The 22,250-nt window shown below is 34.2% G+C and overlaps 1 protein-coding gene across 3 annotated transcripts; it reads right to left on the bottom strand.

The window, feature by feature from the left end:
* Positions 1–231: 231 nt before the first annotated feature.
* LOC107607945 (putative serine/threonine-protein kinase SIS8) lies at positions 232–8,620 on the bottom strand. Of its 3 annotated transcripts, none has more exons than XR_015892059.1 (13): positions 8,026–8,620; positions 7,433–7,873; positions 6,970–7,073; positions 5,689–6,782; positions 5,558–5,598; positions 2,119–2,187; positions 1,935–2,035; positions 1,726–1,804; positions 1,534–1,632; positions 1,372–1,440; positions 1,186–1,254; positions 912–1,088; positions 232–752 (listed from the first exon to the last, which is right to left on the bottom strand). XR_015892059.1 is itself a non-coding variant. In XM_088492777.1 (13 exons), exons 1-13 carry the CDS (start codon positions 8,335–8,337, stop codon positions 678–680), a joined length of 2,730 nt encoding a protein of 909 aa, XP_088348903.1. In that variant the 5' UTR covers positions 8,338–8,620; the 3' UTR covers positions 232–677. The 3 variants fall into 3 exon arrangements, 2 of the variants coding, with proteins under 2 accessions (XP_088348903.1, XP_088348902.1); XM_088492777.1 differs by having other exon boundaries at positions 232–771; positions 1,186–1,235; XM_088492776.1 differs by having other exon boundaries at positions 1,186–1,235.
* Positions 8,621–22,250: the final 13,630 nt, after the last annotated feature.

Below are 22,250 nucleotides of genomic sequence, written 5' to 3'. Positions count from 1 at the left end.
AAATTCAACTAAAGAGTTCAATTTTTTTCGATCAAAATGAACAACTTTTCTAAATCTTAAATATCAAATTCTATATCTTAAATTCTAAACCTAAACTATGAAATTTTCAAAATGAAGGTTAAAAAAAATAATTTTATAATAAAAAAATTGATTAATATTCTGTATTAAATTAAAGAACGACCACTGAAATTTAAAATTTAAATCAATGGCATCTAATTGCAAAACTGTACAAGGTCGAGAACTCTATAACATACTTTATTCTGGTGTTGAAAAAAAGATTATTATCAATATACGACTCGGTGATCAAAAGTTTACAACCCCTAGTAAGATCTATATACAAATCTAATTATGTAACATCCACCTCCCCTCACATTTTTTTCTTTTACAGTTCTTTTGTTTTCTGATGGGGTTTCGTTTGTTACTGGTCAAGGCTATACGACACTCATCTGCATTAGAGTGGACTTAACTGGACTCTAAAATCTAAAAAGAAAGAGAGAGAGAGAGAGAGAATAAGGAATGTTTCACACACTAATCAACGTGAGACTCGTAATAATTTGCGAAACATTTTTCTTGCACCATATGCCGGCTCTGCTTTCTCTCGTTCTCAAAGAATAATATAAAGTGATACACAAAAATGAATTTCCCTTCATTTGATGTGTGGAGCTCGTTTTACACCTTTAACGACAACAAGATGTTGAAGTTGGCAGAGACGAGATAATAACTCGGAGAATGATGGCCGTAACTGTGGATCCCTGCATTTCAAACACCCATCTAAAATCAAACAAGCGGGAAAACTACTATTAATACCAATACGTGATTGAAATCACTGAGTTCCATGAATCACATTAATAACACCGTTAAGTTGCCATCGTAATCATATATAATATGAATGTAATTTAATTTTAACTTACATTTGCCAACAATCACGTATTATCTGTTCTACTTCTGGATCAACATCATCTGGAATTTCAAGGCGCCTGTTTTGGAATCCAACAGCTCCAACAACCTGCATTTGGTTCAAACCTTGCCACGGGATCATTGTCGTAGCCAACTCCCACAAGATTACTCCAAAACTATATATATCACACCTGAAAGCAACACAAGATTTAACTATTAATCATATCCTAAATTTTTATAAACAGGTTTTCTTATTAGAGGTCACAGTGTCATTCATAATTAACTTACTTTTCATTGGCAAGCTCGTTTCTTAAGACTTCTGGTGCCATCCACTCGGCCTGCAGGCAAAAGATTTATCTAGGACTGTGTTACTTAGCTTAAAGCTATACATCATAATTGTAATTTATGAAAGAAATGAATGAATTAAGAGTGTAACCCAAGAATTTTCAAAGTCCATTAATTTGTAAGAATTACCGTTCCAGCATAGGACTTTGATGACAAAAATGTATGGTGCTTCATCCGCGATAGACCAAAATCACAGACCTATCAATAGACAACAAAGTATGGTGCCTTATTTTCAGATGCATAACCAAAGTCTCTAAGGGGGAAAACATAAAAAATTTAAAGTTTGATTACCTTAAGAACCCAATGCTTGGAGACAAGAAGATTCGGAGACTTCAAATCTCTATGGACAATGGGAGGATGACTTGTGTGCAAGTAGTTCATTCCCTTAGCCTGGTTTTTAGACAGTTAATATCTTCACATCAATTAAAGGCAAAGAGAACGGAGGATACCAAGTTAAATACAAGGATAATTTCATCTCATTACCACATCAACAGCCATACGCAACCGCCTCTTGTCATTAAGTTGAAACTTAGGATTACGCAATAGACCATATAAACTCCCTCTGCATACCAAGTGGCAAATATACTTTAAAGAACAAAATAAACATGTAGGAAATCAACCACACATGCACGCACACACAAACAACAATCCAAACCTAAACGACAACAAGAAAAGGAAGAAAGAACACTGACCTTGGAAGAAACTCTGTCAAGATGGATAGATGTGGCGGACGAGTAATAGCTCCCATGAAGAGCACAATATTGGGATGCCGCAGTCTTAACATGATCTCAACCTAGTAAATGCATTGCATGGGTAAAAATGTATATGTAAGCACATGAATGCAACATTGATTTGTGTATAACATCAGATTCTTACTTCAGATTTGAACTGAGCCACCGCATCACTAGAAAAATCTTGTGTTAGAAACTTCTTCACAGCAACTTCCTACCATGGCAAACCATTTATTCAAAACTATCAAAATCAGTGCATTTACGACATGACTACTGCTTCACACGAACCCATATATAAAAATAACACTACACCAGTGCATGATGACAGACAAAATTTAAGAAAGAATGAAAGTGGCCAAGGAATATCCATTTATGGAAGCAAAATAGATCTCTCGGCATAATTATTCATCCATATTTTATTTTCTATCAACAAAAATGAGCAATTAATAAAATATCTACAGCCATACAGAAATCAGCCCTGTACCAAGCAAAATGATCACAAATAAGTTGAATGCTTTACCCTCCATCACTACCCTCACAATTCAAATTTTTTATTCTTTAATTCCCCTTCATACATATTTAAATTCCAATTTTAGCGATTCGAAGATAAACCTTGAAAAGGGGCTAATGAAAAGGAATTTGGTTATTTAATTTCAGAGACAAGGAATTTTACTTCCAATGTGTTATTCCACAAACTATAACTCATATCTTTCAGAATTAAGTCTGCATGATGGCAACTGGGAAAACAAACATCAAAATCAAACTTCTGGCATAGTATATTAATTTAGATTTTGCAGTCATCTAGGACTAGGAGTTATGCTAAACTTCTCGCACATTACCTGGTCCCAATAGGCAGTAGCTTTAGACAATACAAGATGATAGAATGGCGTCAACTAGTATCAGGTTTGGGCAATTTTACAAGAGAAGAGGTAAATAGCAGTTTTAGCCTGGTCTAGCTGGCTGATTGGTTAGTTAAACTTTACTCCTAAGTACCTATAAATAGCTGGGTTGTAGTTAGCTTTGTTTCTATGCTTTTCTGTTTTGTTAATTCAGTTAGAATTGGAGAGAATTCTCTCCGAGTTGGTAGTTCCAACCGTGTAGAACATTCTAGGGAGTGCGAATTGCAGTCCCTGTGCAGCAATGAAATCCTAACCTTCTGCTAGTCCCTAATTCTATCAACTGGTATCAGAAGCTCAAGGATCTTGGCGTTGAATGGTTCAATCGAGATCGAGGAAAATGGAGGCACGATTTGATAAAATTGAGTTGCGGATGGAGATGTTCCAATTGATGCAAAAGACGTTGTAGCAATTTGATTCTAGGATGGATTTGTTCGAAAACCGCGCTCCTAATCGGAACGATCGTGGTTCACTGGGATCGCACCATGCCTCAGGTTTGTTGTCGGGAAATCGAAGTGCGCCGGCGGAAGCTGGAGCTTCCGATCTTTCGCAGCGATGACGCGGTGGTTTGGGTTGAACGTATGGGGCAATTTTTCTTGCTTCACGCAGTGCCAGAGGAGGAATGGCTCACTGTCGCCACGTTGGTGATGGAAGGGAGGGCGTTCACATGGTTCCGGTGGTGGGAGGCAACCGCACCGGTGCTTCAATGGCGATTCCTTAGCGCGGCGCTACTAGGCACTTTCAGCCTGAGCGACTGCAGAGTCCATACCAAACGTTGCTGAAGCAGACAAACTCGGTCAGGGATTATGTCGACCAATTTGTGCTTCCCGCTCGGCCTCTTCACGGCATCGCATCGGAAATTCGGAATTGTTGACTGACCTGTTCATGAACGGACTGAAGCCTGAGATGAGTGAAGAATGCAAATTGTTTCCGTATCAGACAGTGGATGAACTAATGGAATTGGCACCGAAAGTAGAAAATTGAAACATTGCCTTGCGTGGAGTACCAGGGCTACCTGCTTCCCATTTCACCGCTTCGAACTTCACTGCAAACAAAGCTGTGCACCCTGCTACTGCATCCTATTCTGCAGCAAACAAGGGGACAGACACAGTGCCAGATCCACTGAGGAGGCGTGGGTTGAGGCATCTCAGCAATGAGGAGTATAGAGTATAGGGCGAAGCGTGCAAAGGGGGAATGCTTCCTCTGCGATGAACCTTACACCACATATCATGTTTGCAAACACAAGGAGTTCAAGCTGTTGATTATGAAACCAGACTATGAGGCTGATTGGTTACAACATGAGGCAGTTCCAGAAACGGGGGAGCAGGAGCAATTGGAACTTAAATTCATGAGCTTGAGTGGCCTTCACAGGTTCATTAAGGCTTGGGCGGAAATGAATGGCCGTCGTGTCCGCGTCTTGTTAGATTATGGAGCCTCGGATGACATCGGAGATTGTCACAGGGTTTAAAGGTTGATAGCACCCCTAAGTTCCAGGTCAGGGTAGCGGACAGCAGAAATTTGGGAGGACAAGGAAGGTGTTTAGATGTAACCCTCAATTTCAAGGAGTTGTGGATCAAGGAAAATTTCTTCATCTTCCCAACTGATGAAGCGGAGTTCGTCTTGGGGTTGGCTTGGCTAGATAAGCTGGGGGACGTCATAGCAAAATTCAGAAAATCATGAGCTGAGTAAGTTTAATACCTCAGCCCAAACAACACCATTTCAAGCACTCTATGGCGTGCCAGCACCAGTGCTCTTCCAAGGAGAGACGTTCCCATCGCATTTCGAAGAGGTGGCAGCATTAACCGCGGCAAGGGATGCTGTGTTGGCAGAGCTTAAGGCGCACTTGACCCAGGCTCAGCAGCGTATGAAGCAGGCAGCTTATAAGCATCGAAGGGATGTGGGGTACGGGCTTGGTGATTGGGTTTATTTGAAAATGCAACCTTATTGGATGAGGATGCTAGCTTGACGGGTTAATGAAAAGCTAAGCCCTCGCTATTATGGTCCATTTGAAGTGATTGAGAAGATAGGGGGTGGCGTATAGACTAGTGTTGCCTCCGGGGTGCAGGCTTCACCTGGTTTTCCATGTTAGCAAGTTGAAGGGGGGCATTCCACAGAAGCAGCAGGTTCAGATCGTACCTCCGGGGTTGGCAGAGGATGATGAGCTGGTGGTGAATCCTTCACAGATTTTGGCACCGTGGACCACTGAAGACGGTGCTTTAGATTATTTGGTGTGCCGGGAGGGTCTTTGTTCTTGTGAGGACAGTTGGGAGAGGGCAGCCACATTGGAGTTCCACCTTGAGGACAAGGTGGTTGTCCAGGGGAGGAGTATTGATAGAATGACGCCTAATAGTAACAGGTTTGGGCTATTTTACAAGAGAAGAGGTAAGTAGCAGTTTTAGCTTGGTGTAGCTGGCTGATTGGTTTGTTAAACTCTACTCTTAACTACCTATAAATAGCTGGGTTCTAGTTAGCTTTGTTTCTATGCTTTTCTGTTTTGTTAATTCAGTTAGAATTGGAGAGAACTCTCTCTCCCTGAGTTGTTAGTTCCAACTGTGTAGAACATTCTAGGGAGTGCGAATTGCAGTCCCTGTGCAGCAATAAAATCCTAACCTTCTGCTATTCCCTGATTCTATCACAAGAAATCAACAATGTCCTGAAAAATATTAGGTGAGGATATAGAGCACTTACCGAACCGTTGCAATCAGCATGGAAAACCTCACCACACGAACCTGAAGGAGTGCCACAGTTTTATGAGGTTAGAGTCACAAGAGTACAATAAAGGGGAATGAAAGGCACAGCTAGTAAGTTATAGATCTTACCGATACCAATACGTTGACCAATACGAAGATCCTCCCATTGAATTTCCCATTCTTTCCTCTCCCTCAAGACTGGGTCAACTCTGTCATTCTTATGATCATATGTGATACACTCTGCTGAGTCTATACAGGGTGCCTTATTTATCTGAATGGCTGAGTCTTTACAAAATCCAACGTCATTTGAAGCTACACCAACCTCATTATAACCATTTTTGTCATCCCCATCATGGGAAACATCAAATCTATCACGTGTTTCACAAGAAACAGCTGTCTTGGGCAAGTCAGATTGGACACATTGCTCTTTACATAAGTAATGAGATTTCTCTAACCCATCAACTCTATTGTCACAAACCATCACAGACCCCTTCCCCGCATTATCACATTCACAATCACACTGTGTGGAATTATCATATCTATCTATGTAAAATTCTTTCTGCTGTTCTGACCTAGTATCATGGGCAGTGTGCTTCATTTGATAGGGTATGAGAGATTTGTTGTAGCTTAATGACAACCTAGTTGGATCATCTTGAATGATATCCCTGACAAATTCTTCACATGTTTTATCTTCACCCATATCTTGTGGATTTACACCTGAAAAGAGATCATGTGGGGGGAGGGCTCCACTCTCTAGCAAAACTGTGTGTAGTTTTTGTGCGAATTCCGGGTTCTTTGCTGCACTGAGGACATACTTGGATACATTGTTTACACGAATCTTTTCTGCAGGTGATGTTTCTCTATGTGATGAGAATTCACATGATTTATGCAGTGACTCTAAAAGATTTCCCAAATTATGTCCAAACCTCTCTCTTTCATTCATTCCAACATGGATATTATCAACTAGTTTTGTTTGACCACCCACATTTAATGGTTTTTCTGACTGGGACTTGACTGCTTTTGGTTTTTTGCTGCACTGATCAGGTGAGCTACCCAAGACTTGAGTTCTATTATCGAGCATCAAATGCGTTCTGTTAAACAGTCCCACTCGGACAACTTCTTCACAATTCCTTACAGAAAAGCTATAGTTTTGGAGCTGACTGCTTGGCACCTCAGCAGGAATAAGAACCCCAGGTGCACCCATCATATCAATGATGTATTCACTGTGTCATTACAACAAGTCAATAACAGCTCTTGAACTTGTTCCACCATGGTGCACGGCATGCACCATTTATTATTAGAGACCTAAGGTGATAAAGGCATGATGATAAAGTATCTATGGTAAACAATCCTTGGACAACAATATTTAAAAAGACAGTTAAGCCATTAACATTCTATCATAAGATTTACCTTCCATCATCAGCTTTTATCAAATTCAATGCTCCATCAGCACTTCCAGTGTAATAGCTCCCTTTGACCAGCATGCAAGGAATATTAATCTTGTCAGCAAGTACCTAAGCACCGGGGCAAGAAACATGTTTTAATCGAAACTTCTGAATGGTTATCAAGTAAATTGCATGAATTACATCAAAGTTGGAGGTGGCATAAAAGTGAATGTTTTTGGTTAAAGAGAAATGAAGAAAGCTCGATTTAGCTTGATGCATATCACCTGTGCACCATAAACTTGGAAATGCAACTTTGCACTGTGGGGTTTTTATGTTCTTTGATGAATGATGGGTCGAAACAGAACATGCATGTCAATTGACGGAGAGAACAATGTTCTTCGCATACAAAGTGTTAAAAACTGTTATAAGATATTTGAGATAATTTTATGTGCATATGCATAACTAGAAAATATAGAGAATGTTGCAACCTTAAAAAGCAGGGCTCGGTGACGCGACAGTCCAACATCAAGAGAGCCAAGAGGAAGAACAATGGTTCTTGAAGAATCTCTTAACTCATGACTCCTCCTAGCCCACCTTTCTATCATTTTATCTGCACTACCAACTGTGCCACCCATTCTGGTAACAACAATATCAGCAAGTCTCTGCAGCAAGCCACTTAAAATCAGTCCTTTTTCAGAAATAGGACAGTCATCGAATAAGGCACAGGCCTTTTCCTCAAGCCGCTGCAGCTCAAGATCAACCAAGCGATTCACCAAGATGACTTCACGATCACCATTTTGTGAGGTGGTTTTAGCCTGCAGATCCACCAATAAGGGCATCTTTCCTCGACGAATGAAATTTGAAGAGATTCCATAAACATCATAAAACTCATCCATCACTTTCTCCTCATAACCTATCACACTATAATTCTGCCAGAGGTAAAAACCAAACAAATTACTCAGAGAAAACACTCCCCTTTAACAATGTCAAGCTTCTATAATTGATTAAACATTAATAACAAAATGAAAAAGTGAGATAAGTTTAATTGATTACGAGAATGAAATTAAAGTGAAAGAAGTACCCAATAGCGAAGGGATTGGAACTGTGTGAGGGAAGACTCAGAACCTAAGCTCATCTGCTTGGCGGCATCGATCTGATCGGAGTCAGCGTCAATGTTTGGAATTGGATGGGAAGCACTGATGGCCAACGCCATTCTCATCTGAAATTGAAACTCATGCTCATGCTCATGCTCATGCTCTGCAACACTCAGATTGCGACTCGGTATCTCGTTCATAGTAGGAGAAGCGCCACCGTCACCGTCACCGTCATCGCCACCGTCTCCACCACCGATGTGCAACTTCCTAAACAGATTCTTCATCCTATTTCTCCCCATATTTCACTGTTATTGATTTCGATTTTACTACCAAAACCAGAATATGATGAACATGAATGAACTGAAATGGGACTTGGAAGATTCTATAACATTGGATCGCATTAACTGCAACTGCCTACCTTCTATTCCCTCCAAATTACGCACTTCTTCCTCATCCCAATTCCATAACTATCATCTTAAAATATCTTCAACAACCTTATTCCCTTTTGGACTCTTCTGCTTTCACAGTTTCAGGTCTTTCTGGGTAAAAACATTCACGGCCAGATTCTTTTTTTTTTTTTTTCAAGTTTTTATTTTTTCTATGGGTTAACCATAGAAATACATTTGAATTTTAGTGAGACAAAAATATTTTTAAATAATTTAAAAACACAATAAAAATATTTAATAATAAATATATATTTTTAAAAAATATTTTAAAAATTGGATTTTAATGTCATTTTTTATAAGTATAATTATAAAAATAAAATATTATTATATTTAAAATTTAGTAATTTTTTGTTAAGTATATATTTTTTATAATTTTTTTTTAAAATTACAAAATAATATATACTTAATAAAAATATCACCAAATTTTAAGAATAATAATATTTCATTTTTTTTATCATGCTTATAAAAAATCGCATCAAAATTCAATCTTTAATATATTTTTAAAAAAATACATATTTAATGTTAGTTTTTTGATAAAATTATCTAATATTAAATATGTATTTCTCAAAAAATACATTAAAAATTAAATTTTAATGTGATATTTTTTAAATATAATTAAAAAATAAGATATTAATATCTTTAAATTTTGGTGACTTTTTGTTAAATATATATATATATATATATATATATATATATATATATATAATTTTTTATGTTAACAACTAATAATATTTTGAAAAGATGACAAAAAAATATATAATTAAAAAAAATTATCAAATTTTAAGAAAAATATTATCTTATTTTTTTAATTATGTTCGTAAAAAATTATATCAAAATTTAATTTTTAGGATATTTTTTTAAATATATATTTATTGTTGAATATTTTTGTCGTATTTTTAAATTATTTTTATCGATCGAAAAATTTATGTATATTTTTATCAACATTTAAATAATTTGAGAACGTTTTTAGTAGTTAACTTTTTTTTTTTTTAAATTGATGGTTTCGGCTATGGGATTCCTAAACTAGCTTAAATTATGCTGGTTAATAACGCTAATCATATTCAACCTTACACGTGTTAACGTGTCTTGTATGAGAAAAGAGGTAAATATTACTTTATTGGTATTTGCTTGGCTACTATGGTAAAGTACTAAAGTTAGGGTATGTCTAAATAAGCACGGTAATTTTGTGCATATTAAATAAGTTGTATTTTTATAAATTATTAAATTTTAATAAATATAAAATATATTAGACATTAATAATATATAAATAAATATATATATTTTTTAATATATAATATTTTAAATAATAAGTATAATTTTTTATTTTTAAATAATAAATATAAAATATATAAATAAAAATATAAATATTTTTTTTAAATCAATTATTATGTAATAAAATATTTATAATATTAAAAAATTATATTAAAATAATATTTTAAATTGTAATATAAAAATATAAAATAATTATATAATTAATTTTGTTATATTAAAATTTTATTAATTAATTACTTGTTAAAAATATTATTATATAATACAAGTTTTTATTAAAATATTTATAAAAGTATAATTTATTTAAATATTATATATATATATATATATATATATATATATATATATATATATATATAATACATGAAACTGTTGACATTTATTTTAATTTTTTTAAAATTTTTTGAATAAAAAAAAGAAAAGAAAATAAAAAATACGCATATCTTTTAGATTTTTTTATTTAAATAAAATAAAAGAGATCAAATCTATCATATTTCTTTAAATGAAATTTCAAAATGTTATTCTCTTGAATCTTATATTATATGAATCATTTCAGGATAATGAGTTTTAGATAGTATATTAAATACCACACATCTTAAGACAATTTACGTATGAAACACTTTTAACATGTCCTTCTTGGAAATAAGAAATATACCACAATTCAATTAATTATGTGTCAAATAATTTGTTATTGTTATTATATTAAAATGTTAATATAATAAGGTCATTGATTAAATTTAGAGATTTATCATTGTGATAGTGATCATAATATTGAGAGATAAATCTTTTATAATTTAATTTAAATTGTTATTGGTCATAGAATTATTAAAAAGGACATTAATAATCCGGAAAGATCAAATATATATATATATATATATATATATATATATATATATATATATATATATATATATATATAATGGTCTTCATTGAATAAAGATTAATAGATCTTATTTATTAAATTATATATATAGATAGTGCATATAGAGATATGACCATTGAATTGTCTCACTTTGAGAATTCCTAATGGTTATAATTACCGTATATTTGTCAATAGGATATTTTCAAGATGAACATAGTAATAGAGTTTCCTTTGACCTACGACTGTCATAGTAATTAACAATGTATTTATTATACTTTGATTCCGGACACCTAATACCCTAGGTGCTAGTTGAATGGATATTGGGTATAATTTAAATACTTGTAGAATTAATGATTAGTCAATAAGGAATTCGTCAACTCTCGGTAAAGAGTTTGGGCTCTACGATTATAATTACTGAGATGAATAAAACTTTGGTCAAGAGGATTGAATGAATGAAGAAATGAGTTTCTTAAGTCATTCACAGTTCATTATAATAATAGTAATAAGTTAGAGTTTGACAATTAAACCATACTCTAAGAGTTAACCAAGAGCTGGAAAGATGGAAGGAATTATACTTTGTTCTTCTAAGGTTCTTAGTAAAAATATATTACTTCATACTATCGGGTCATTGAGGAGTGTTGCTAGACGCCAATCTTGATTAGTAAATTTAGTATGACTAATTTACTACCCGCTTAGTATTGAATCTATGGGGTCACACACTAACGAGTGTTCTAATCTTTGCTGTAGAATTATTTAATTATTAATTTGATTTGATCAAATAAATAATTATATTAATTCAAATGGAATATTATTATATTTTTTGCTAGCACCAAGAATATAATAATAGTATGGTAATTGAGAATATTAAATGAAATTTGAGAATAATTAGTTATTCTATTTCTAAATTTGAATTATAAATTTGGATGAAGATCCTAATTGATTCTATTTTAAATTGTGATGATATGATTCATAAAATTTGAAGGAGTTAGATTTGAAATTTCAAGATATGATTTAAATTTGAATTGAGATTTAAATTTAAAATCAATAACAAATCTCATACTATATATATGTATGCCAAGAGTAGAGAAAGACGAGAATTAAAAGTACTCTCATACTATATATATGTATACCAAGAGTCCTATTTTTTTACCTTTATTTTTATTATTTTAATTTGTAATTCAACTACTTTGGTGTTTTATATAAATTTTGTAGTATAAATTTCTTGAATTGAAAGTACTCTCTATATTTTCGTATTATTTAAACTTTTTTCTTTTAATTGTTCTCATCCTTCTAAAATTTATGTATAAATAGAAGCACCATAGATAAGAGGGTAAAACTAAGGTTCTGAAAATCGAATCGGTCATCGAACCGCTCTCATTACTGGTTTACTGGTTTATTAGTCTAACCGGTTCAACTGTGGTCCAACCAAAAAAATCGTTTTATAATAAAATAATAAATAAATTATAAATAAACATACATCAAAACAAAAAATGTTTCTCATACATTCTAATTGGATGAAACTATGAAAGTGTTTCTCATTCTATAGCAATTACATTCATGAACAAAAACCACATCAGAAGAACAAAAAATGGAGTTGTCTTACCCTAATAAGTCTGTACTTAGGCTCATACTTCTTAGCATTCTCAACAGTATCATAAATCAAACCAAAACCAGTGAATTTGTCCCCTCCAAAATGGGTGCGGAACTTGAACACGAACGCAGTGTTGGGGTCCTTAACATTATAGATTCTAGCAAGCTTCTCTTAAGCTCATCCTTCATATTCCAAACGGAACAAATTAAAAATCCTAAACACCATAATTGTCCAACCAATAATTACCAAACAAAAATCAATTAAATCTAAAGTTTTCAGCTCACAAGCAGTAATAATGTTCTCATAATTGTCCAACCAATAATACTTAGAATTGAATTTAACTGATAATACTTACTTCTTTTCTATTTCTTTGATTTTTTATTTTTGATTCCTGAGAAGCAAAAAATTAGGTTAGTTTCAAAATCCAACATTAAAACTAAAGGAAATAACATTAACTTGCAATTCATTTACGAGGACATGGACAGCAACCCGCACAGACTTGAAAGTTCTGTTTTTATATCTGCTTCATATTGAATTACCGAGATTAACAATGGAAGAAAATAATTATTAAACAGCAAGTTTATTTTTAACCTGTTGAATTACCCAAAAAAAATCACAAACACAGTATAGAAATAGTACACAAACAAAGCAGAGCATCCAGTGCTAATCAAGAACCAAATAATCATTCAACAAAAACATAAAACATTCAATAATCATTCAATGATTTCTGAATAGAGCATAAAAAACCGAATTTAAGGGAGAAAAATAAAAGAATCGCAGTTCACAGTTCACACTTCACACTTCACACTTCACAAAACTTCAAAGTAACCTTCGAACAGGCTTGAACAGAACTGAACTAACAATAATTATAAAAAATTATTCAATTAATCATCCTTCAACAATTAATCAATGCTTCAACAATTATTATTACTAAAATCAAAATTCATACCTAGGGTTAGAAGCTGGAAGTCTGGAAAAATGCAGAGTTGGTGGGGACAGGGACAGTGGCTGGCAAGAGGTGGCTGAAGGGGTGGCAGGGTTGAACAGAGCTGGCGCCGGTGGTCCCTAACTGCGTGACGGAAAGTGGTGTGGGCGGTGGCTGCGATTTTCGAGGGCTGACTTGGCGATGGAGCGTGGCTGCGCGAATAGTGGTGGTGGCTCCACGGACGCTGCAACAGCGGGGCTGGACGGAAGTTGCGCCGGAAGCTCGAGGTAGAGACCGGAGATGTGAGAACTGAGAGCGAGAGGTGAGAGTGGACTGTGGAGGCTCGAGAGGAGAGGTGTGAGTGGGTTTGTGGGTGAGAGTGTGAGACTAGGGTTGACTTCATTCCCCTTTGGCCCCTTCTTCAGCATGCAAAACGCAGCGTTTTGCTAATGTTAGTCAATTTCAAAAACCGGCCGGGTCACGGTTCGGTTCGACCGACCGATTTCCGGCCAATTTGACGGTTCAATCCCGGTTTCTGAAATTGTCAGTTTTGCTGTCTGTCCGAACCGTATTTATCAATTGTTCACAGTTCAACCGGTTCGACTGGCCAGTTCGAACCGATTTTCAGAACATTGGGTAAAACACTTATATAAACCAAACCAATATCAATATTACATAAATAACCCAAATCAAATAACGTTACATGAATATCTCAAATCATACTTCTACATAAATCGAATTAAATTAATTCGAATTATACAATATAGTATTAAATTGAAACACATTGATTCGAATCATATGGGAGCATTGTTTGAAGTATAAATCGTGTAACACCCTACTACACAGAGCTTTACGCTTAAGTCGTAAAATAGAGGTCGTGTGGTATTACGACATCTAAAATAATATATATATATATAATAATAATAATAATAATAATAATTAAAAAAGTGTAGTATACGAGGAGCCTTGAAGGAATAACTAAAGCAAAATCGCAAAATTAAAAGCGCAACGCTCAGGATATAAGGTTACTTACGTATGAAAAAAACTAAGATTCATAAACATATATATATATAATCAAGAGTAGAGGGTCAATAGTACAAAATATCAAGCTCCAAACTCAGCTTGCGAAAGTAAGACTGGCCAGAGAATAGTCATATAAATACATATGAGGAACCATAACCCTAAAATACATAAAAGTAACCATAGTTCTCCATAAACCTCTATGAGGTGCAACAGTAAAGCATATATATATATATATATATATATATATATATATATATATATATATATATATATATATATATATATATATATATATATATATATATATATAGGGAGAGTCTATACATAAAGATATAACAAAATGGAACCAAATATCAAATCCCAAAACCCCACTTCACTGCAGAAAACTCCAGATGCCTAGCGAGGTGCCTATCGACCTGCATCTAAAAAACACAAATATTTGTATAGAATGAGAAACGGAGGTTCTCAACATGGTAAAGGTGCCGCATACATAAGATATAAGGTCTTGGGAAAGTCAGAGGCAATCCTAAAACACCGACACTCATATTATAAAGATTAAAGAACTAAAGCAGAAACCATAAGTCAGGGTGGCTCTCTAAAGGTTTCTATCTCATCTAAAACTCAAACCTAACCATCAATCCTCCTCCTTTCCTCCAATCCTCCAACACCAGAGAACCGCACAGACAACCAAGCATACAATAACAAATACAGATAGAATACAAGTACTGTAGGTAGCAAATATAACAATTAACATGGTAAATTCACTTAGGCATTCCCAAATAATGCACAAACAAGCAATTCAAACAATATGCATATGATGCATGCCTGCCCTATGGCTGATGAATCTCATCTGTCAGTTATCAAACCAACCCAATAAGTCCGGCTGCTAAACCCTGGACTGTCCCCCGACGCGCATCCCCAAGAGTCTATGCATAGTTTTTTCTCATTCATATATACAAATTTTGCTCATTGGGGGATATCTTTCCAGGAAATTTATAAGTGTCTGGTCACTCTTACGTTGTAGGGTCAACAGAGTATCGAGTCTTAACCTGGAATACATGATAGTAAGACACGGTACTTTACCCAAGGAAACTCGTATATCAGAAAATTATTTCATATTCATTCATAAACATTTCATAATCATTCAATATGGCCATAGCATTACTTATACATAATATATTTATAGTTTTATACATAACTCATCATAACCCGGAGCAAGTGGGCGAAACCACAACCCTTGTGTCTACCCAAGTACCAGGGAGCCTCTATACTAACCAACCTGGAGCAAGTGAGACGAAACCACAACCCTTACGTCTACCCAGGAGGTACGTTCACATATGCACAGGAAGAACAAAGGAGGGGATCCTAACCTCTACCATTTCACTGGCAGCGATTTTATAATACCAGGAAGAACAAAGAAGAGGATCCTCACTTTCCACCATCTCCTAGGGTCGCACTTTCAAGAAAGAGTGCTCAGATGCAACATTTATTCCTTTCTTTAGCCAATTTCATAATTTAAGTAGTATATATATATATACCCGACCTCCTCATACCTAACTCGTCATTTCTCAAGCTTTTTTCATCTCCAAGTTACCACATTTTCCTAGCTTCATCTCATTACTAGGCATACCACTAAGATCTAGGGGTTAAAAGAGTAAAAATAGAGGTTTAGAGGTTCGAAATTAAGATTTAAAACACAAAATTCATGTTTGCTGAAACAGGGACGGACACGTGTGGGAGTGCAATTTGCCCATCACGCATATGCATTACCTCGTCCGCGTACGCAGGTACACTGGACAGAATTAAACGTCCGCGTATGGAGGGGTTTGCGTACGCATGCATTGCAGATTAGTCAAAAAATGGTTAAGTCTGCAGAATTTTAATTTTACATACCGATATTCCAACGCACATAACTTTCTTATTTTAAAATATTTTTCATCCGTTCTTCGAATGGCGTAAACATCACGGACCCAATTTTTATATGAAAAAAGTTTGAAATAATTTTAGAGTCCAGAAGCCAAGTTATGACTTGTCGAAGTTCGGCCAAAAATCATATTTTCACAAAAGTTCATAAACCTCTATTTTCACCAAAAGATCAAACTCAATATCAACTTTCTATACACATAAACAACACCACAACATACCAATTCAGCATCACAATCTCACATTCTACCAAAATCAATCATACCTCAATCTTGCGTACAAATTCTTCTAACATTTCTAATAATAACATTAAAATCATTAACCTTAACATATCTACCATCAACAGTCTCAATCCAACTTATCCTAGGTCATGTAGCCTAAATTTTCACAAGACAATATATATTAAATACAAGAAACCAAAATCATACCTTGACCGATTTCTCCCTAAGCCACAAGGCACCGCAAGCCCTCGATACACAAGCTCCCAGACCTCACCAAATAGATTTTTCAACCCCCAAAGCCAACTTCAAGTTTCCAATACCACAAATTTGCTCTCAAAATACATAAATCAATCTAGTATCACATAAACATCACTAAATAAAAATAGGGTTTGCTATATACACAATTTTACAAGGGTTAGAGATTTTTCACCTTACCAACGGAAAATTGGGACAAAATTCGACAAGTCCACCAAGTTAATTTGATCATAAACACCGAAATTACATAAAATCTCAACACCAAAGCTCAAAAATTTCGAAATTGAAGAGAGAACAACTGGGAATAAAAGTGAGGCTTACCAGTAACTTTGTTATATGGGTTTCGTAATGAATTCTGAGACGAATGCATGACCACTGACGGCTCGTCAATTGGAGTTCCAGATTGAAAGATATAAGCAATTAGGTAGCGTTTGTTTTGAGGTACTGAGACAGAGACTGAGAGACTGAGACTCAGTATCGTGTTTGTTAGTTCAGAGATTGGTACTAAAATTTCTGTCTCTGTCTCTAACATTTCAGTATTTCAGTACCTCCAAAAAGTAGGGACACAGGGGACTGAAATTTTTAGAGATGGAGACTGAAACTTTAATAACATTTTATACCTAAAATACTTTCATTTCAATTAATTAATTCCAATTTTACCCTTTGTGCAAATTAAATTAGAGTTTCATTCTTGTTTCAATTCATGTCTCCCATTTTGCACCAAACAGAATACTGAGATTTATTTCAATCCCTGTCTCTTAGTCTCTGTCTCTCAGTCTCAGTCTTTCCGTCTCTGTCTCTCCACCAAACGCTACCTTAAAGATTGGAGGTGATTAGGTTTTTTCTTCTCCTCTTCTCACCATAACCCTTCCCCTTTTTGCCAAGTTCCAGTGTGTTTCCCTTTGAGGGAAATGACAATAGCTGAAGCTCTTTTCATTTAATGGGTATTGGGTTGGGCCTTAGGTCCAATATGGATCCGATTCAATCGATTTAATCCATTGGCCCAATTTTGGACTAAATTTTTTAAAATTCTTATTTTAATTAGCCTATCTTATTAAACTATAAAATTCACATTTCTAATTTATCTTATTAAAAATTAATTTATTAACTAATTATTCGTTAATTTTACGTGGCCCAATTTTGGGCCAAATTCTTTAAAATTAATGTCAAAAATCTTATTTTAATTAGCTCTATCTTATTAAACTATAAAATTCACATTTCTAATTTATTTTATTAAAAATTAATTTATTGACTAATTATTTGTTTATTTTACAATATTTACAAATCGAATTGTTCAAATTCGAATTATACACTATAGTACTAAATCGAATCAGTGTGATTCGAATTAGTATAGAACAATGTAAATCGAATCGGCTTGATTCGATTCACTACTTGTAACAAATTATTGACAAAGCCCAAATGACTCCCACGCAGGTGCATCAGCTGGCATGACTCAAAAGTAGGACGATTTTAAAATATTAAGGAGTTAAATAAGACGATTTAAATGTTAGAACAACTTTAAGATCTACAAAAACGTTAATGACAAAAACGATAATTTAGTTTTTTTTTCTAAAACTACCCGACCACTTCATATTTCTATAAGATTTTAGATTTTAGAATTTTATTTATTGAAAATTCAACAAGAAATGAGCCAACTCGTCAAAAGATATTATGGACTGCTATTTTGAACACACAATACAAAATAGAATGGAATGAGTTTGGCTAGCTTAATAGCAGACATTAGTGGAGTGGGACAGGCTAACTCGTGTTGTAACTCCTACTTTTAAGTTTTAGCAATAGTATGTTACAACAAAATAATTGAATTTTTCCATTACCAAAAAGAATGAATTTTTTTTAATGCAATAATTTTCAATAACTCTTTATTTTCACGAAGCTTTTGATTTTATGTTATTTTTTAATTAATTAGGATTTTGTTATTTTAATTAGATATTGCTTATCTTTCTGTCTCTTTGACACAATATGTTGTGTAATGTTGCTCAAAATACTAATAAAATTGTAATCATATTTTAAGATTTTTTCTATTTTTTACTTTATTTTTATTATTTTAATTTGTAATTCAACTAGTTTGGTGTTTTATATAAATTTTTTAGTATAAATTTCTTGAATTAAAAGTATCCTCTATCTTTTCGTATTATTTAAATTTTTTTCTTTTAATTTTTTTTCTCCTTCTAAAATTTATGTATAAATAGAAGCACCATAGATAATATGGTAAAACCCTTACATAAATCAAACCAATGCCAATATTACATAAATCACCCAAATCAAATAACGTTACATGAATATTTCAAATCTTATTTCTATATAAATTGAATTAAATTAATTTGAATTATACAATATAATAGTAAATCGAAACACATTGATTCGAATCACATGGGAGCTTTGTTTGAAGTATAAATTGAATCATTGTGATTCGAATTAGTATGGAACAATGTAAATCAAATCAATTTTATTCGATTTACTACTTGTAACAGATTATTATTAACAAAGCCCAAATCACTCCCATGCAGGTGCATCAGCTAGCATGACTCTAAAGTATAATGGTTTTAAAATATTAGAGAGTTAAATAAGACGATTTAAATGTTAGGACAACTTTAAGATCTACACAAACGTTAAGGACAAAAACGATAATTTAGTTTTTTTTTTAAAAAACTACTCGATCACTTCGTATTTCTATAAGATTTTGGATTTTAGAATTTTATTTATTAAAAATTCAACAAGAAATGGGTCAACTCGTCAAAAGATATTATGGGCTGCTATTTTGAATCGATAATACAAAATGGAATGGGATGAGTTTGACTCGCTTAATAGCAGACATCAGTGGAGCGCGTCAGGCCAACCCATGTTGCAACTCCTACTTTTAAGTTTTAGCAATAATGGTATTCAACAATAAAATAATTGAATATTTCTGTTACCAAAATAAATTAAATTTTCTTTAATGCAATAATAACCAATAACTATTACGTTATTTTAACTAGGCTCTTAATTTTATGTTCTTTTTTAATTAAATAGGATTTTGTTATTTTAATTAGATATTACTTATCTTTTGTGTCTCTTTGACACAATATTTTGTGTAATGTTACTCAAAATACTAATGAAATTGTAATCATATTTTAAGTTTTTTTTTTTTACCGTTATTTTTGTTATTTTAATTTGTAATTCAACTAGGTTGGTGTTTTTTTTATAAATTTTGTAGTATAAATTTCTTGAATTAAATTGAAATGTCAATAAGGAAGAACCATTTGGATTAAAATAAAATATCAAAAAATCAAAACGAATAAAAATAGAAATTCAACTTTTGTATTTTATTTTAAATTTCAAAAATTTTACATTTTTTAAATTTATGAATTTAAAACAGAACATTAAACGATTTCTAAAATTCATTAAAAATTATTCTTTGACTTATTAGCATCTAAAAAATTATTATCGGAACTTCTGATATTAAAAAAGTTAATATAAAGTATAGCCCTCCAAAGTGGCATAGGAGTTAAAAGTTAAATTTTTTCAGAGTCAGAAGTAACAACAGATAGTTATAAATTATAAAATGACCAACTATATTTATATAATATGTAATTTGAGAAATAATTAAAGTACAGTATAAATATAGTTGGTCAAATTACATATTGTATAAATATAGTTAGTCATTTTATAATTTATAACTATCTGTTACTTCTGATTCTGAAAAAAATTCAAGTTTTAACTCCTATGCTACCTGTTACGAACAGAGGTAAGAAGAATGAAAAATTATCTACTCAAGCATGCTTATAGGTGAGAAGAAAAGTATATAGTATAGTCCAACATCAATAAGGACCGAAGAAAAAGAAGAGTGTCAATCAAATAGCCTTGAGAGATCACCTGCAAGCCAAGAACATAGAAAATAAGGGAAGAGCTTCATAAGAAAGATAAGGATAAGCCAGAGAGGAGAAGAATTAACAGAGAGGTACTCACAATGTACTCTGCCCTTGTCTCCCCACCCTGTCATGCCTTTTGATCCTTTCCTCTAACCAATTCAGTTATGGTGCGACACTCTTTTCATCCTCTCAATTGGCATATGAGATGGGCCCTCAGGAGCAACCGTTTTGCCCTTCTTTATATCATTACCCCCTCCTTTAAAAAAAACCTTGACCTCAAGGTTGAAAGTAGAAAACTGCTGCTGTATTTCTTCATATGGTTCCCATGTTGCTGCCTCTGCTGGTACCCCATGCCATTAGATAAAAACTTGTTCTTGCCAACAGTCATTTTTCTTTACCATTCGATGTCCCAAAACCCACTGTGGTTGGACCCCCAAGCCTTGTTCATACAGCAGCAATGGTGTAGGAATATTAGTAGTCCCTGGATCTCCTCTACATTTTTTCAATGCGAAGACATGAAAAATAGGGTGTATCCTCGCTTCAGGTGGTAATTGTAGTCGATAAGAAACTTTGCCAATCCGAGCCACAATAGGTCTCATGCTCAACTTATGATTTTTCCGGAATGCCACCGAATGTTGGCGATAAAGTTGCAGTTTAACAAAAACATAGTCACCAACATTGAATTCAACTTTTCTTCGCTTACTATCAGCGTTGTGCTTCATACGCAGCTGGGCTCGCTGGCGGTTCAACTTGAGGGTGGCTAGAACCTCATCAAGTTGTTGTAATTGTTCTTGCACGGCTGGTATATCAGACACAGTATGCTCATAACGAATGAGAGGGAGAGGGTCCCTACCGAAGACAGCCTTGAATGGGGTCATTCCTATTGCCGAGTGGTGGGACGTATTGTAACTATAAGCTGCCCAAGGAAGGAGATGGTACCAATCGCGAGGATTCTCCTGAGTATAGCAGCGCAAGTACATTTTCAAACAACGATTGAGGACCTCGGTTTGTCCATCAGTTTCCGGATGATACGCAGAACTCCGAGCCAAAAGAATGCCTTGCTTGCCACAACATCGTTTCCAAAATTTACTGGTAAATACTTTATCTCGATCCGAGGCAATAGAATGAGGAATGCCATGAACGCTTACCACATTTTGAAGAAAAGCATCCGCAACCTTAGGGGCAGTAAAATCTGCCGACAATGGGATAAAATGAGCAAACTTTGACAAGCGATCTACCACCACCAATATAACTGAGCATCCATTGGATAGTGGTAGCCCAGTAATGAAGTCCATGGAGATGTCTTGTCAAATATGAGATGGGATGGGAAGTGGATCCAATAACCCGGCCGGTGGTTGAGTACTATATTTGACTCGATGACAAGTTGAACAAGTGGCTACATATTCCTTAATTGTTTTGGCCATATGTTTCCAATAAAATTGTGCAGAGATCCTTGTTAAAGTTCTATGGAACCCAGCATGTCCACCTAGTAAAGAGTAATGATACTCTCGCAAAATGATTTTGGTCAGTGGAGATGTAGCCGGAATCACCAACCTATCACCCCAGTACCACAGGCCCTGTCGGAGCTGGAGTTTTCCTAATTGAATTTCAGCTTCAGTGAACTCCTCGGATGGTGTGTAGGCCTCGAGTTCTTGTTGTAATTGGGGCAGCAAGGCACCACTTATCATGGTGAGGATGAGGAAGGATCTTGACAAAGCATCTGCCCCCTTGTTCTCGCTCCCTTTCTTATATTCTATAGTAAAATCGTAGCCCAACAACTTTGAAAGCCATAGTTGTTGTTCCGGTGTTTGTATGGTTTGAGCTTGCA

This window comes from Arachis ipaensis, chromosome B7 (assembly GCF_059453495.1).
Source record: "Arachis ipaensis isolate K30076 ecotype BB chromosome B7, ASM5945349v1, whole genome shotgun sequence".
Taxonomy (NCBI): domain Eukaryota; kingdom Viridiplantae; phylum Streptophyta; class Magnoliopsida; order Fabales; family Fabaceae; genus Arachis; species Arachis ipaensis.
This window is presented reverse-complemented; position numbering and strand designations above follow the sequence as displayed.

Coding starts and splice junctions, on each gene's coding strand:
- LOC107607945 (XM_088492776.1), bottom strand. CDS start 8,337: ATGGGGAGAAATAGGATGAAGAATCTGTTTAGGAAGTTGCACATCGGT. Junction 7,074..7,432: donor ACCGAGCCCTGCTTTTTAAG/GTTGCAACATTC, acceptor CCCGGTGCTTAG/GTACTTGCTGACAAGATTAA. Junction 1,633..1,725: donor TGCGTATGGCTGTTGATGTG/GTAATGAGATGA, acceptor TCTAAAAACCAG/GCTAAGGGAATGAACTACTT.